Source organism: Bos taurus, chromosome 11 (genome assembly GCF_002263795.3).
Source record: "Bos taurus isolate L1 Dominette 01449 registration number 42190680 breed Hereford chromosome 11, ARS-UCD2.0, whole genome shotgun sequence".
Classification (NCBI taxonomy): Eukaryota; Metazoa; Chordata; class Mammalia; order Artiodactyla; family Bovidae; genus Bos; species Bos taurus.
In genome coordinates, this window is record NC_037338.1 from 7,489,788 (window position 1) to 7,508,485 (window position 18,698).

General features: G+C 43.7%; 1 protein-coding gene across 6 annotated transcripts in view; it reads left to right on the plus strand.

Annotated features, from left to right (window-relative positions):
- The window catches only part of TMEM182 (transmembrane protein 182), a 61,098-nt gene extending 46,852 nt beyond the window's left edge, over positions 1-14,246 (plus strand). For 5 of the 6 annotated variants that reach the window (XM_024999209.2, XM_024999211.2, XM_024999212.2 and 2 more), the window contains one exon: positions 11,362-14,246. In XM_024999209.2, the coding sequence (XP_024854977.1) occupies positions 11,362-11,611 (250 nt within the window). In that variant the 3' untranslated portion in view covers positions 11,612-14,246. 6 annotated transcript variants of the gene reach the window in all.
- Positions 14,247-18,698: the final 4,452 nt, after the last annotated feature.

Sequence of the window (18,698 nt, forward strand, 5' to 3'; positions counted from 1 at the left end):
CCAGGAGATGGTGAAGGACAGGGAAGCCTGTTGTGTTGCAGTCCATGGGGTCACAAAGAGTCGGACACAACTCAGCGCCTGAACAACAGGGTAGAGAGATTTCTCTTCCATAACTGAAATCACCTTTTCCTGAATGACAACCTGGGATTATATTTTTTTCTGCTGGATGTAGAGCTCCACAGAGTCTCACCTGTGTCGAGAGAGCTGGGAAACTTCTGAATCTTGGCTAAATGCCTTGTTAGCATCTCATGTTGGTGAGACTGCACGCTCGTCTTGTAAGTCAGAGGAACATCGAAGCCCACACTCCAGGCCCAGGGTATGCTAGCCAAAGGAAAGGACACCTTGGCAGTGCAGTGAGTCCTTTGGAGGGTGATGGCAGCCAAGTTGTGGCCTGACTCCTGCCCCGTTCAGTGACCGCAGGGCACATCCTTTCCTTGTCCAGACAGCTGTTTCACATGCTGCCCTGGCTCACCAGGGACGTGAGTGGAGTGAGTGGGGGTGAGCTGTACAAACCCTCTGCCACCTGTGGCAGACACTCTAAGCATGTCCTTCCAGTCTGGAGGACAGTACTTTCTAAGAGGGTAGGGATGGGAGCCCCTTAAAACGGGTCAGGGGGGTAAGTGGATATGAAGGGAACATGACATTCTTCTTCAAGAGGGTAAAACTGACTCAGAAGCACGTCGGATTTGTGGTGTGTTTTCTTATTTCCCTTAAAAGATCAGTGGAATTTGTAGTGGTTCATGGTGAACCACACTCATTTCTAGAGAAAACACAGATGTGATGGATGCATACTGCAGAAGACATTTTTTTACTCTAATGCCAGAAAAAGTAGCTCCTAGAATCCCAGGGATGTATGTTGGATATTCACTCTCCTTTGGCTGCGACCAAACACGTGGCTCATAGGAGGCTCAGGGATCATGCCCGGCTCCTCCCATCTTCCTCCAGATAAAGCCAAATAGTCAGAGCAGAGGAGAGTGTGGAGAAAACAGACCAAGAGCAGGAGGGATCAGGGAAGAACTGCTGATGGCCTGGAGGCAGGCGTTCTCCACTTACAGGCACACACACCTCTCTGAGTGCCCCTGCCCTCTCCACTCCCTGTAGCGAGACCCAGACTATAAATAGCTGCTGACCCGGGGAGCTGAGGGGACCTCCCTGTGAGGGAAACTGGCCTGGAGGGCCTGCAAGGGCTTGCCCATGGCTTTGCTAAAGCTTCTATCTTCTTAGCAGGCAAGAAGTGGGCTTTCAGAGGAAATCAAAAGCATAACTTCTCAGTATGGAACCAAATATACACCAAAGTACAGGACTTGAGCATTTTATTCAGGGCTCTGGTCTGTTGGAGGTGGGCAGTGGAGGGAAATAGTGATGAATAATAACTAGGCATTGCTAATCTGTCAGGCGGATGTACTGTTGAAGGAGAAATAGTGTCTCGGATTTTCCGGAAATGCAGAATGGCTGCTCAGCTTTTCCTTGTGCTCAGTCCAGAGTCTCAGGTGTACAGTTCGCCTTCTAATTAGGAACAGAGGAACCAGTGACTCTTATGTTTCTAAAAGTACCCGTTTTTGTACACTTGCTTTGCAGCTTCAGTTGTCACATTTGGGGATTTGTCTAGGAAAATCATCGTGTTGGATTCTGATACTGTTCTAATGGGGAATTTTAATGTCCTCAATCTGACATTTTTTTTTTATATATAAATATCAAGTACCAGAGTAAGTCAACCTTGGCTGGTATTAAATAGGGAAGAGCTTAGAAGAGTTGTTATTTACAAAAGTACTTTAAAGTCAGAATACTTTTCTTTCTCAGAAGCATCTTAGAAAGTTTCCTTTTTCTCCACATTGCTTCTCAGCTGAGATTTGTGGCACAGACTGTTAGAATCAGACTTGCCCTGTCTTGGTTTTGAATGGGAGTCAACGTGGTAGACACAGGCACATGTCGAAGAGATGATGGGTTTGCTTCCAGACCCTTCTCTGATGTAATCCATTAGTGTGCAATACCGTTATGTCTAAAACACGGTTTAAATAGCGTGAGGACGGCCATGATGTGACGCAGAAACACAAAGTGAGCCAAAGGTATGTGGAAAAACGGCGCTGACAGACTTGCTTGGTGCACGTTGCCACAGACCTTCACTTCACTACAAAATGCAGTACCTGAGACGCACAGTCAAGTGAAAGGCAGTAAAACAAGGTCTGCCTGTACGTGACACTAAAGCGAAGGGACAAGTCCCCGGAGGAGGAATTCAAAAAGGACGCATCACAGTCAGTTTAACCTCTGAGCCAGATGACGGCTGCAGAGGGGAGGCAGGTGAGAGGGGGAGAGAGGAGTCACCCCCGCCCCCACCACCCCAGCCTTGGCGGGTTGCACCATCCTTGCTGGGGACCATCTGGACTGTGGTCAGCTCCTGCCCAGGTGAATCGAGGATGTGAGAAGCCTGCTCAGTAATAGCTTTGGTGGAACATTTTTGAAAAAAAGCTTCAATTTGAAACTTGGATAAGTAAATGCTCCCCACCCCCTTTTAAAAGATGTATCTGAGCTGAGACCTAGAGTAACAAGCCTGCAAGTGAGTGCACTGAATAATTAACCTCCAGCCTGAGGAGTCTTAAACATGTCAGGTGACAAGGGGCCTATAAATAGGATCTCTGGTTTGGAGTGAATTCTGCCAAGGTGGACGGGCAGAGTGTGTTTCCATCTGCCTCGTTTTCCTCTTCCAAAGTACGTGCATCATTAACGTCTACTGTTTACTCAGTACTGTGAGGGGTTTAATTTGTTTGCGAATATTCTGTTTGATTCCACACCCTTTCCCCAAACTGTCATTTGCTGGAAAATAACTAGCAGTGAGTAGGCAAGGCATATTGCTTTCTTCACTAGATTATGTTATGTTTTCTGAGGCCTTTTTCCCTTCACACATGCTTTCTTATGTAGAAGAGAAGCACATGAGGTATAGATGTGTGTGAATCATCAGATCAACAGGGGCTGGATTTTCCTAGGAAGAATCTCTGCTTCCTATGACCAAGGGGCTGCTGTGGAGGGGAGGGAGGCTTGCTTGACTGGACAGTGGAAACAGAAAACGTCCTTAACACGACTAAGCTCTGGTCTGGATTCGCCTGATGCGCTTTCTGAAATATCCCCTAGACAGGGGCTGTGAGGTGACAGGCGCCACCTGGTGGAGGATTCCAGCAAGGCCCAGGCAAACACGTGAAACCACCTTTTCCCTCTCTGCTTCCATGAAGTCTCCGAAAGGAGAATCTACGGCAAGCTGCTTCTCGTGCCTCTTGGCCCGTCCTGAAATAGTCCTGTCACGTGAGAAGCTCTGACCCTTCAGAAGGTTTCGGAGGATGATATTTCTAGCCACAGCAAGAGCGTACGCCAAAGCTCAGTGTTGGCTATGTGCTCGTCCTGTCTGGGGCATCTTGCTCCTGGAGTGCTTTCCTCTGTTCATTTCTCTTATTGCTCTCTTCGGTGGGCACCTTGCGTCATCTGTATTTTACTAGTGATGAATCGGAGACACAGAGATGTTAGAAACATGCTCAGTGTTACTCAGCTACTAAAGTTTAAACTTTCTAAACAGTGAACCTGAACCAGGGTAGACAAATTGCAGCCCTGTGCTCTTCAACCACCAAATACTTTCTGAAACTCAGTTACCATCAGCAGACCCTTCCTTGGCCTTAAATGAAACTGCTTCTCAGATCAAACCCCTCACTACTTATGAGTATATACGGATATACGTGCACAATCATTCTCTATCAATCATTGTTTCACAAGAGAGTACAGAGTATTGACACTTCCCTGGTGGTCTAGTGGTTAAGACTCTGTGCTTCCAATGCAGGAGATGAGGGTTCAATCCCTAATTAGGGAGCTAAGGTTCTGCATGCCATGGGGAATGGCCAAAAAGTTAAAAAAAAAAAAAAAGAGAGAGTACAGAGTATTGAATATAAAGGATGTTTAGTGTCGGAAGTTATCATGCCAATCTAAAAAAGTAGTAAGTATTTGAAAAATCTGATAGATAATACCCAATACATAGGCTTCATTGACTAAAGACATTAGACCAGAAAATGACCTTTGTACAAAAAAATGCTCTTCTCACCACACGGCCAATAAGAAACCCACCTTGTTCTTGATATGCCATAATTATTTGTCTGTTTATTTGTTTTATTATGATCACAAAGCTTCATGGGCTTTGGGACCATATTTTGATTATGCCTCCAGTAAGCTATTTTAACCTAACAGAAGCAGAGGATATCAAGAAGAGGTGGCAAGAATACACAGAAGAACTGTACAAAAAAGATCATGTCCCAGATAATCACGGTGGTGTGATCACTAACCTAGAGCCAGACATCCTGGAATGTGAAGTCAAGTGGGCCTTAGAAAGCATCACTACGAACAAAGCTAGTGGAGGTGATGGAATTCCAGTTGAGCTATTTCCTCAAAGATGATGCTCTGAAAGTGCTGCACTCAATATGCCAGCAAATTTGGAAAACTCAGCAGTGGCCACAGGACTGGAAAAGGTCAGTTTTCATTCCAGTCCCAAAGAAAGGCAATGCCAAAGAATGCTCAAACTACCGCACAATTGTACTCATCTCACACACTAGTAAAGTAATGCTCAAAATTCTCCAAGCCAGGCTTCAGCAATACGTGAACCATGAACTTCCTGATGTTCAAGCTGGTTTTAGAAAAGGCAGAGGAACCAGAGATCAAATTGCTGACATCCATTGGATCACGGGAAAAGCAAGAGAGTTCCAGAAAAACATCTATTTCTACTTTATTGACTATGCCAAAGCCTTTGACTGTGTGGATCACAATAAACTGTGGGAAATTCTGAGAGATAGGAATACCAGACCACTTGACCTGCCTCTTGAGAAATCTGTGTGCAGGTCAGGAAGCAACGGTTAGAACTGAACATGGAACAACAGACTGGTTCCAAATAGGAAAAGGAGTACGTCAAGGCTGTATATTGTCACCCTGCTTATTTAACTTCTATGCAGAGTACATCATGAGAAACGCTGGGCTGGAAGAAACACAAGCTGGAATCAAGATTGCTGGGAGAAATATCAATAACATCAGATATGCAGATGACACCACCCTTATGGCAGAAAGTGAAGAGGAACTAAAAAGCCTCTTGATGAAGGTCAAAGTGAGGAGTGAAAAAGTTGGCTTAAAGCTCAACATTCAGAAAACAAAGATCATAGCATCCAGTCCCATCACTTCATGGGAAATAGATGGGGAAACAGTGGAAACAGTGTCAGACTTTATTTTTCTGGGCTCCAAAATCACTGCAGATGGTGACTGCAGCCATGAAATTAAAAGACGCTTACTCCTTGGAAGGAAAGTTATGTCTAACCTAGATAGCATATTCAAAAGCAGAGACATTACTTTGCCAACAAAGATCCGTCTAGTCAAGGCTATGGTTTTTCCTGTGCTCATGTATGGATGTGAGAATTGGACTGTGAAGAAGGCTGAGCACCGAAGAATTGACGCTTTTGAACTGTGGTGTTGGAGAAGACTCTTGAGAGTCCCTTGGACTGCAAGGATATCCAACCAGTCCATTCTGAAGGAGATCAGCCCTGGGATTTCTTTGGAAGGAATGATGCTAAAGCTGAAACTCTAGTACTTTGGCCACCTCATGCGAAGAGTTGACTCATTGGAAAAGACTCTGATGCTGGGAAGGATTGGGGGCAGGAGGAGAAGGGACGACAGAGGATGAGATGGCTGGATGGCATCACTGACTCGATGGACGTGAGTCTGAGTGAACTCCGGGAGATGGTGATGGACAGGGAGGCCTGGCATGCTGCGATTCATGGGGTTGCAAAGAGTCGGACACGACTGAGTGACTGAACTGAACTGAAGCTATTTTATGAATTTTTGTTAGACTTCAAAAAATAGAAATTAGAAAATTCAATTGGAGATAAGTTATGCTTTCAAAATGTATGACCTAATTTAAATATAACTTCATTTAAAACAATTATTACCTGAATATTGGCAATACTTTCTATGCCTGCTAAAATCACTGTGGCAAGTGGGTTTGAAATATAATACACTTGTCTCTCAAGACAGCTATTGCTTATGTTTTTATGAATTTCTTTTTGTAGTTAAGATTTTTCCGTAGTGTTAGTGCTTCACTTGGTGGGTGGACCAAATCAATAATTGTTGTTGTTCAATCCCTAAATCGTGTCTGACTCTTTGTGACCCTATGGACTGCAGCACGCCAGGCTTCCCTGTCTTTTCACTATGTCCCAGAATTTACTAAAACTCATGTCCACTGAGTAGGTGATGCCATCCAACTATCTCATTCTCTGTTGCCCTCTTCTCCTGCTACCCCAGTCGTTTCCAGCATCAGGGTCTTTCCCAAGTGTTGGCTCTTTGCATCAGGTGGCCAGAGTATTGGAGCTTCAGCTTCTGCAGCAGTCCTTCCAATGAGTATTCTGGGTTGATTTCCTTTAGGATTGACTGGTTTGGTCTCCTTTCAGTCCAAGGGACTCTCAAGAATCTTCTCGAGCACCAGTTTGAAAGCATCAATTCTTCATTGCTCAGCCTTCTTTATGGTCCACCTCTCACATCCATACATTATTGATCCATACATCAATAATATTGCTGATATCCCATCAATAGGAGATGCATCTCTCTGGGTGTGAACCCACGTCCTCTCCTCCCACCCCACCCCCACCACATTCACTTCCCAGCACAGGTAGCCACACATTTCCACCACACTTTTTTCTTTTTTCATACATTTTGTTTCTTGTTTTGATATATTTTCAAACTTACAGAGAAATGGTAAGCCCCTTCACCCAGAGACTGCCTTCAGATTTTTCTGATTTTCCCAACAATGTTTATTAAAGAAAGCAAAAGAATCGAGTCCTGGAACAGGCCCTGTGTTTAGATGTGTCATCTGAGTATCCATCAGACCAGAGTAAATCCTTCTTTGACTTTCATGAGCTGAGCTCTTTCGAGGAGTACAGGTCTGTGGTTTTCTGGAACGTTCCTGAGTTGGTCTGCCTGATGCTTCCTCAGTACTGGGTTTCGATTCTTCCCTCCCGCTGCAGCAGCACAGCCGTTACATTGTGTTCTCACTGAATCTCTTGAAGTGGTAAGTGACACCAGTCTCTCATGTCCCTGGTTTTACCAACTTTGATCCCTTGAGTAAAGTGGGATTTGCCAGGTTTCTTCAGTGTAAAGTTGCTGTTTTTTCTTTACGACTAATACGCGTTTTTGTGGGAAGAGACTCTGAGCCGGTGTAAACATTTATTTCCCATCTAAATTTCATCCACTAGTTTTAGTATCCATTTTTGTTTCTTGCCTGAATTAATTCTGACTTAAATGATCACCTAGCAGTGATTTCTGATTCAGCTCTTCCTTCTGTATTTATGTCAGCATTCTGAATGAAAGGCATTCCCTTCTCCCTACTTATTTATTTACTTGCTTATTTATATCTCTCTGGGCTCTTGGATCCCTCTTTTGTTTGATGGGATGTAATGGGCTTCTATCATTATTTGTTTAATAGTCAAATGTTCTTAGAACTGGCTAGGAGAAGCCCCAAGATGTGTTTTCTGAACGCCCACACTGCTCTCTGAGCACACCTGTACTTTTTTGGTATAACATGATGTTCCAGATTCGTCTTGTACTTTCTGTCCCAGCCTGGACTCAGCTGTTTCTCAGAGATGCCCCAAACCCCGGGTTTAGAAGCTGAGATCTGGATGCCCGGTGTGCTCCGTGGAATTGGGGTGGTGTTGCTGCCAGACTTTCACAGGGAACAGCCAGGAAGTGTAGCTAGGCACACACACGCACACAGGTGTGTGCACACATTTGCCTCTGTATCCATTCATTTATTCGTCTATCTAAAACCACCAATTCACACCAACACATTCAATTCTAAAAAAACACCATAGAGTTCATTCTAGCTTTCCCCCCTTTTCAAATTTGTGACTCCCTTTTCAGGAGTGAAGAACTTGACTCCAGTTCACCTCAATATATGTATGTGGATGATCAGTCCCGCTGTAAGCAATGGTCTCCTGACTCTTCTTTTGGCTACTTACTTCATGCAGCCCCCGTCATAAATTTTTGCTGCCATATTAGCTAATGTGTTGGCCTTGTGTAAATACTGGTAGTTCCCCCAGGTTTGTTTGTTCATTTTACTTCTGTTTGTCTGCACGCGCGCGCGCACACACACACACACACACACACACAAGACACTGGCGATGTAATGGGTTATGAAGAGTAGGGAAGCACTGTTTTACCCCAGGGGTATAATCATAAGCTGGTCTGTTATGAAGTAAATGGACTATGTCTCCAACCAGTGAACAAGACTGCATTGATAGAAACCACTATTATTCGTTGCTTTCAGGGTGTAATTGCTCTTTAAAGAACAGCAGTGATTAAATGTAACTGAATTCTTCCTTATTAGGGATCGTCTGCATGATGTCCTACAATACTTTTTAATAATTTTATTTATTTATTTATTATTCTTGGCCGTGCTGGGTCTTTACTGCCGCCTAGACTTTTTCTCTAGTTGGCGGCAAGCGGGAGCTACTCTCCAGTAACGTGCGAGAGCTTCTCATTGCTAGTGTCCTCTCTGGTTGCAGAGCACGGGCTCTGGGGCACGTGGGCTTCCGTAGTTGCAGCTCCCAGGCTCTAAAGCACAGGCTCAGTAGCTGTGGTGCACGGGCTGCGCTGCTTCACAGCGTGTGGAGACCACCCGGCCCAGGGGTCGAACCCATGTCTCCTGCATTGGCAGACGGGTTCTTTACCACTGAGCCACCTGGAAGGCCCTACAATACTTTAAAAAATATAGTCTAAATTCAGTAATTTACAATTCTTCAAGAAAAGATGTATAAAGCTACTAGTTTTTCATGAAGGAAACTTTTTAAAATTAAAATACCTGAAAGCAAAAGAGATTCACGTGATGCAAGGAAGATTTTATATATACATATATATATATATATGTATATATATATATAAAAACAAATAATAAAAAATGGTTTGCAATGTGTTTGCATAAGGCAAAGGGTATGCAGATGACCAAGCCACACCTTTACCTTAGCAGAGCACACTGTCTGTGTATTTGCTGAAAAAAAAATGCAATGAGGGGCTCAGACTTGCTAGACAACACATGGCCTCACCGTATTGTTGTCACAGTCTGGGGCATGGCTCTGCGAGGAGCTTGCTGGCCGGACCCGGCTTCACTGTCTCTTTGTGATCCAGTTGTCGTGCAGTGATTAGACTGCTCTATTCTGTGCTGCAATATTTACATTCACGTGCAGAAGGCAGAGTGAAGGATGGTTCTTATTAGTGAAGCCATTGTGTTGACTCTTCACAACTCTGTAGCTTGTATCATGATCAGGGTGAAGTTTCAGCTCTGATGATGACATACTTTGACATAACGTGTGGGCCCTTCTCAAGATTCTTTATGAAATTGATGACCCAGGAGGGCGAGGACACCTAAATACTTCAGGAACATGGTTAACTCCACAAGAGCGATGGATGGCTAGGCTTGTAACCCATGTTAAATCTTCTCTCCATGTTTCCCAGCCTCTGCTCCTGATCACAGGGTGGTGCTTACCTTCCAGACAGACTAACAATTAGAATGTGGAGCTTTTATACCCGATAGTTCAGTTCATTCATTCAAAGAGTACAGTAGATCCTTAACAAGTTTGGATTGAACTTTTGGACAAATAACAAGTGACCTCAGGTATATTTTTGTTGTTCTGTTGCTAAGTCATATCTGACTCTGCAACCCCATGGACTGCAGCATGTCACGATTCCCTGTCCTTCACTATCTCCCAGAGTTTGCTCAAACTCATGTCCTTTGAGTCAGTGATGCCATCCAACCATCTCATCCTTTGCCACCACCTTCTCCTCTTGCCCTTAATCTTTCCCAGCATGAGGGTCTTTTACAATGAGCCAGCTTTTCGCATCAGGTGGGCAAAGGATTAGAGCTTCAGCATCAGCCCTTCCAGTGAATATTCAGAATTGATTTCCTTTAGGATTGACTGGTTTGATCTCCTTGCTGTCCAAGGGACTCTCAAGAGTCTTTTCCAGCACATGATTCGAAAGCATCAATTCTTAGCACTCAGCCTTGTTTATGGTCCAGCTCTCAATATCCATACATGACTACTGGAAGTATATTTTGCTTTGGGACAAATTCGTGTATGGGGACCTGTCCCTCATTCAGTAGTGAATCAACTTAGCGGCTCTCGAGACTGCAGCTCAGTGCAGTGGTTGCACCTCCTTGCTGTCACGGTAACAGTCACATGGAAAAGCATGTGCCTAGTAGTAGTCTCAGATTTCCGCATTCATACAGCTCTTCTGTCGTGTTATTTGATAAAGTCAAGCGTCCAACACTATGCTACTTCTCTGCCCTTATAATCCCAACGGTATTTTTGAATAGGTGGATTGCAGTTTTATATTGAAATGGTTCATAAATTATATTGAAGGTTTAGTAATTTCCCTCCCTCCTTTCTTTCTTTCTTCCTTTCTTTTATTTAATAAGGCTCTTGATCACAAATCCACAGAAAGTTTGTTAAAGAGTCACGTATGTTCTTTTATATTAGTTCAGTGCTCCCATCTCTGTTTTTTTTTCTGGTACTTACTTACTTGGCTTCTGTTTTCACTGTCACATTTACAGCACCAGTTAGCTGTAGTTATAAATGTTACATTGTTATAACAATAGTCAGAAAGACTTTGAACTAAAAATCAGCTAGGAAAGCTACCAGCTGAGTTTGCATAAACTTGAAACTGGGGGTTCAGAGTACCTGTTTCATGAGTATGTTGTACATGTTGAAAGAAATAACGTATAACAATGTTCATCACAAACGAGACATACAATAAAGACGAATAAATGTTGGAAAGTAAATTCTGCTAGGCAGGGCTTCCCTGGTGGCTCAGACGGTAAAGAATCTGCCAGCATTTGAGGAGACCTGGGTTCAATCCCTGAAGATCTCCTGGAGAAGGGAATGGCAACTCACTCCAGTTTTTTTGCCTGGAGAATCCCATGGACAGAGGGATTCTTGCCTGGCGGGCTACAGTCCACGGGGTCCCACAGAGTCAGAGACGACTAAGCGGCTTCCACAGTAGCACAAGGGATCTTTGACTCTTAGGTTCGCAAGCACCTGATGCGGCCCCTGGCACACGGTGAGCGCTCAGTCAGCACAGGTCAGCCACCATCCTTGTTCTTCTGCAGCTCCCACCCTCAGTGCCCTGATCACTGAAGATAAGTGATGTGCCTAGGAAGCGTTCAATAGCAGGTCTGACACCAAGCAGGCGATTTAGCTAGAGTTGCATTCTCACAGTTTTATCGTCGGGCGTGTGACTGGTCTGCTAGCACGCTCGGGCAGACATCTTCAGAAAGGCTAAAGGTGTCTTGTTCTGTCCCCTCAGGCGTCCTGTTTGCCCTGGTGGTGATGCTGTACGTCATCTGGGTGCAGGCGGTGGCCGACTTGGAAAGCTACAGACACAGGAAAATGAGAGACTGCTTGGATTTCAGCCCCTCTGTGCTGTACGGCTGGTCGTTCTTCCTGGCCCCGGCGGGAATTTTTTTCTCCCTGCTAGCTGGATTACTGTTTCTGATTGTTGGACGGCACATTCAGATACATCACTAGTCAGACTGCTGCCTCCAGTGTCTCCCTGAATGATTTAAAACAGAGCTTTTTTTTTTTTTTTCATTTTGTCTCCATGATCCCGGCATAGAATGAGTTGGTGTAACTTGTTAGTTGCTATTTGAATTAGCCATTGTGATTTTCTCTCATAAGAGGGTCCTAGAATCTCTCCAGGTGCTTCGGTCTTGTCTAAGTGCCCTCAGGAACCTAGTTTGCAGGTAACAGGGGCCTCATCCCTTTCACCATACTTGGAGTTTGCAGGTAGCAAAGGCCTGAACCATCATCAGGGGCAGATCATGACTTGATCTAAGCCTCCTTCGCATTCACTTCCGCTACTGTTAAGAATAATTCTTGGGAGAGTAATTATGAACAACAAACAAATGTTGTCAGAGAATTAACTCTGCTTCTTTTCTCTGTACGTCAATACCCACGTATACAGGTACCAGCTCCTGTGAGCAGATTACTCACCACTAAAAAATAGATCAAAGTTGCTCCCTTAGCAGGAGCCACACAAACTCATCAGTCAGAATGGGCCCCCACAAAACCAACCTGTATTTATTCTTCTTTCTTAACCAAAATTAAGTTTGGTTATGTTAAGTTATTCACTTAATTGTGCATGCTTATATAAATCTTAGGCTATATTTAAAAGAAACAAATCTTTATACCAAATCACAGATAACGCAGATTGGATTTTTCATGAACTGAAAGTGGCTTAATTGTGTATGGAATATGGTTGAAAGTATGTAAAAACCAAGCGCCTGTGCTTTGTACATAATTCTATTTGATATTTTAAAATTCCCAGCTAAAAATTATATTGATAATCTGTCCAGCATGTGAAGATTTACTGATGAAATGTGTTTTTAATATGCACTCACTATAAACGCCCAAAATGCTTCCAGATGAGGGTGATAATAGTCTTGCTTTATTAAAGACTATGAAATGTTAACTTTCCCCAAGATCCTATGGGTTGTAGCTCTTCCCATCATTTGATGCCCTTCCCTGTTGTCCCTCCCTGACTTCAGCTTTACAGCAAGTACATTAGCATTTACGGATCTGCTGTTTGCTTTAACCTCTTGGAGGAAAACCTGAGGGGGTGGGCATGTAGGAATGATTATATTCACTAGAGTAGACATTTTGCATATCAAAGATGTTTGTTTGGCACTAGTTTTGATGGAAATGGCATCCATCTGAGAAGCCTAGGTCTAATTTGCATTTTGGAAGCCCCCTGGCAGAGGACTCGCCTAGTGGAGGCACAGAGGCTCTGTGTGGTGTGCGGACTGACGTGTTCCAGACACAGCACTTTACTCTGCAGCTGCTGCGGACACCAAGGGCTTGAGTCGGAGGCGGCTGGAAGGGTGACCCCTTAGAAGCCGAGCCTGGGGTGGGGCAGAGGCGCTGCTCCCCCGGTGCCTCACCCCCTGGTCCCCAGATTGTCTCTTCTGTGCACACCTTGTACTTTCTTTTAGACCTGGTTTACTGGGAGGGTGCTCTTGGGGTGGGAAATGAAGGTCTGAGGTGTGTGCGGATCACGGGGCGTTTTAGGGGTTACGTACGGACCGGGCTTTCCTGTTAAAAAAAAAAAAGAAAGAAAAGACTTCAGGTCCTTAACTGGTTTCTCAGGAGGTTTCAGTTTTATCATACACGTTTTCCTGGTACTTTCCTTTGTGTTCTTCTGTTTCATTTTTATATTGCTTCATTTATTTCTTTGCTTTTGGCCTGATTATTACAAAAAATAATTATGGGTTCTGTTATGCATGTTGACTGTGATATTAAGTTGTGGCATGCTATTAAGTTTTCCAGACGATGCTAGATGTATTTGATTAACTCATGGCATCTGTAAAAACAATTCCTTTTGGTAGGACTTTGGAATGGAGACTTTTTCTAGTGTATTATACGTCATTCGAATTTCATGTGCAAGCTGTTTTTTTTTTTTTTTTTTTTTTAGTAAAGGTTTGAATATTTGTAGTTTTCAGATGATTAGTCTTACTTTCTAATATTTGTGTGACTACCATATATTTATCTTAGGGTAACTGGCTGAATATCTGATGTACATGAGACTTTTACTCAGATCCACACTTTGGAAGTAATAGTTGTAATGCACTGATCACATTAATTCAAGCATATTGCCTGATCTATTTCAGCGACAATCCATGGAGGAAAGGTGAGTTGTATTTACTATGTCAATGAGTAAAATACACTTATATATTCTTGTAACAGTCTTATATCTGATTTGGGATAGTATGCTTCATTTTATTTCTCTATTTAGTGTATTGATTTATTTCCAAATCTTTCAAAGTTTTGAAAATCTTTTTTTAAGAGAATTGAATTTGCATCTTGAAGTTTCAGTTCAATGAATAAGATAGCTTCTCGGTGACACTTGCAGAAAGAGTGAGGTAAGAGGAAAGTGAGGTGTGGCCTTGGACTCTGGTAGAGACTGTTCTCTCCTCCTCTTTGCCCAAGCGGTTTAGTTCAGTCCTGTGACAGGGAACACAGGAAACTGCTGGGAAAACCCTACAAAGATGCTGAATGAAGATGTTTAATTTGGGATTGAAGGTATGCTGTTAGCTAATACTGTTAAGTGTACTGTTACTGGACACTGACTGCTTTTATGACTAATCTATGAAATGTATTTACTGAATTTGAAGATTAAATCCACTTATAAGAGTATATTTATGTGATGGAAGAGGTGTCAGTGCTTGGTAATTATCGATTATCAACGTGTGTGTGTGTGTGTGTGTGTGTGTGTGTGTTACGTCTGTAAGTTTGTTTTTGTGGGTTTTTTTTTTTTTTTCCTACTATTCTCTCTCCACTTGACCTGACTGACTGCTAGCACAATCAGCAGACCATCTCAAGGCTGCTGGGAATAGGGGCTGCATCATACGCTTGTAGATACTTAGTTTTTGATCGATTGATCAATACAGCATCATTAGTACAGTTTATGATTTCTAATACTTTTGCCTGTCCACATGATAGCATGACATTTCTAATTAATGCAGTTGCTTCATAATGTTGCTGTCTTAGTCATAAGATGGTGAACCCTAAAGCCTACCATTTTACCACTTACCCAGCTTCCAGAAAAATATGATTTCCAAGGTCTGTTACTTCCTATTCACAGACACAATAAGACAGAAAAAAAAGACATTAAAATTTGTTTACTTCTCCAAATTGTTTTTCTTTGCAAAAGTTATGCATATTCATTAAACCATTCAGAAAGTATAAATGAGTAGAAAGAAAGAAATTTCATCCATAACTCCACCAGTAGAGTCAAGCAGTACATCAATAGTTCTAGTAGGTCACTTAAAGTTCTCAGTTGCTCAGTCACATCCAGCTCTTTGTGACCCCATGGACTGTAAACCCACCAGGTTCCTCTGTCCAGGGGATTCTCCAGGCAAGAATACGGGAGTGAGTCGCCATGCCCTCCTCCAGGGCATCTTCCCCACCCAGGGATCGAACCCACCCACCTCTCTTCTGTCTGCTCCATTTGCAGGTGGGTTCTTTACCACGAGGGCCACCTGGGGACGTTAGATAACTTAAAGGGTCATATAGAAAAGTGCTTTGTAAACTTAGATTTTTACTCAATATGACAGCTTGAACAATTTTGTTCATTAGACATTTCAGAGATTATCTGCACTCTCAATAGCAGCCAGGCCCATGCATCTCAGACATGGGCCCGCCTGGCCTATGTTAGAGTCTCTGATTCTGGAGATCCTGCTGTTTCTGAGTCACTTTGCTGTTCTTCATGTGGACATACTTTAAAATGGAGAAATAACAAGGAATGTCCACCCTAGGTTATGGGCTTCCCAGGTGGCTCAGTGGTAAAGAATCCGCCTGCCAATGTAGGAGATGCAAGAGGTGAGTTTGATCCCTGGGTCAGGAAGATGCCCTGGAGGAGGAAATGACAACTCACTCCAGTATTCTTGCAGGGAAAATTCCGTGGACAGAGGAGCCTGGTGGGCTGCAGTCCATGGGGTTGCAGAGAGTTGGACACAGCTGAGCGACTGAACACATACTCTAGGTTATTGAGTTAAATAATTGTGGACAATTGCAAATCATATTGATACTTTCTAGACTTCCACTGGATGACAGTCAGACAAGACTAAGAACAGGCTGACTCTGATTCTTGAGCACTTCCTGGGGGCCACTACCCATTCCCACGCCATTTGGTGGCATCACTCCCTTGAGAGCTGAGGGACTGAAATTGAGAAGGTGTGGAAGTCGCCCAAGGCCACACAGTGAGGAAGGATTGGAGATGGTTCTCTAGGTGTTTGAACTCCATGCTCTTTCTATGACACCTCTTGGCTGCTCCCTAATAGGGGAAGGGAAATACTTTGGACATATTTGAATGAAAACAGAAAGATTTCTGTGAATGATTAGGGTTGAATGTTGGTTTGTTGCATGAATGAAGAAGCTCGAAGTAAGCTACTTCCAAGTCCTCCACTGACCAGCACCTCTGCTGCAGGCTTTGGGCTCCAGGCATTAAATGGAGTGGTTCAGAGGTCAAGGATCTCAGGGCATACTCAGTGACATCAGTGACCTAAAATATGTATGAGGCTGTAGGAGTCTGAAGCCACTTGAATGGCTTATACCGCCCTGAGTGCAAACTAGAAAGCCCAGTATCAGAAAGCAGATGCCACCTTGCAGAAGTGTCCTTCTGGCCTTAACTTTAGTGGCCATTGCTCATGGTGGGGCTTCCCCGGTGGCTCAGCTGGTAAAGAATCAGCCTGCCACTGCAGGAGACACAAGAGATACAGGTTTGATCCCTGGATCAGGAAGGTCCCCTGGAGTAGGAAGTGGCAACCCACTCCAGTATTCTTACCTGGACAATTCCATGGGCAGAAGAGCCTGGCGGGTTACTGTCCATGGGGTTGCAGAAGATTCGGACGTAGCTTAGTGACTAAACAACAGCAACAGAGAAAACAGGACTGCCAAAGAAGAGAAGTTTTCTCAGAAGTTCCTGGGGTGGATTTCCGTATCTGGTTGGCTAACCAAAGGAGAAAAAAATAAACACACACACACACACACACACACACAAACACATATATATATACAAATTGAATTAGTGCCCTTATATATATATATATTATTTATATATATATAAATATATATAAATATAAATATATATGTAAAGGAAAGCACAGAATGATAATGAAAAATGGCTCTCCTGCACATCAGCTCTACTTGCCCCCTTGTTATGTGACTTCACTTTGAATCAGATCCGTCTCCTCGCAACCCTAGCCTGCTGCCGACCCCCACATGGCTATTTGGCAGCTATTTAAAGCATAGCCCATGTTACTGCACTGCAGGTCTGGGCACCCATGTTCCAACTGGGGCACAACTGATCTAAACAAACATCAACTTCAGGTCTTCTTCTCTGAAATTAAATGTGAAGGTGTGATCTCTATGATCCCCTTTTTCCTTTCTTTTGCATTATTTCTTTTTCAAACCATGTCTTACTTGCACCACAGGGGAACTTCTGTTTGATTGTCAGTCTGATAAACTATCATCAGAAAGGTTAGCTTTCCTCCCTTCTCCATTTGCTTAAGAGCTTTGGAACTCAAAGATAAAAAGTGCTAAATGGGATGAAGTGACCTGTCAAGGGTAGAAACAGCATCTGTGAATGATTTCAGAGAATCCCCCAGCTTCAAGACTTTCCAGCCTGAGCCCTTTTTATTTGGCTTTCCTCTCGTCTTCACTTTTCAAACTGAAGTGCTTTGTGTATTATGGGATCTTGGAAGCTTGTTTCTTGAAAAGAAACCATTTTCCCCCAGCCTGAGAAGCCTCATGCAAGACTTGGAAGTATGTGGTGGAGTGCTGAGCATTAAAGGAGCAGGGTAAAGCCTCACCTTCATTATCATACAGTGTATTTCACAGAATGGTCAAGAAAGACAAGCAACTTCCAAAAGATTTGGCTGATACATACACAGGGTAGCAGTGACCTGTGGTTTTAGGATGAGACAAATAAAAATATTTTGGAATGTGACTTGGTTAGGAGACACCACTCTGCACAGCTGTTAATCAGAAAGGAGAAATCCAGTCCCCGCCCAAAGGTGATCAAAGGGTGTCAGCCTATCAGGTCACTCATGATAAAAGCTACCCCTAGTGGAAAGAAATGGTAAAACTGCTAGTGAAATGGGCAGAGCATAACCTTTAAAAGGGTGACACAGCCCGAGGACATGACATAAATTGATTCGAACCAAATATGTCCAATATGGCAGACAAGTCAACTTCCACTAGACCTTGAGCCTCAGTTTAGCTCATTGCAACACACCAGCAAGCTGAACGACACGCCCATAGACTCCATGACACTTCTAAGTTGGTTGGTTAGTAGTCACTCAGTCGTGTCCGACTCTTTGCAACCCCAGGGACTGTACCCCACCAGGCTCCTCTGTCCATGGGATTTCCAAGGCAAGCATACTTGAATGGGTTGCCATTTCCTTCTACATGGAATCTTCCTGACCCAGGGATTGAACCCAGGTTTCCTGCATTGCAGGTGGATTTTTTTACCATCTGAGCCACTGGGGAAGCTCTAAAAAAAGAGTGGTGAAGAATTTCAAACACAGAACTATGGTTCTTTGGATATATTTCTTTTTTTTTCTTTAAGACTTAAAGAATAATTAATTTTGTCTGTGCTGGGTCTTCACTGCTGCGCTTGGGCTCTCTCTAGTTGTGGTGAGTGGGGGCTGCTCTCCACTTGCAGGGCCCGAACTTCTCATTGCAGTGGCTTCTCCTGTTGCAGGGCACAGGCTCTAGCTGCGCAGGCTTCAGCAGTCGCAGGGCAGGGGCCCAGCAGTTGTGGCAGAGGAGCTTAGTTGCCCTGCACCATGTGGAATCTTCCCAGACCAGGGATGGAACCTGTGTCCCCTGAATTGGCAGGCAGATTCTTATCCACTGGACCACCAGGGAAGTCCCTTGGGATAGGCCTCTTATGTAAGTTTCCACCGTGACTTATGACAGACATGATGTGCCCAACTCACACGGTACTGGTAACGAAAGGCCAGGCATGGTTTTTGCTATGGGTATTTTTTTCCCATAGGCTACATACCTACATTTTCTTATGTATTGTATGTATAAAGGTGAATGTATGTGCCAAGTAGAGAACACTCAAGAAAAATGGAAAAT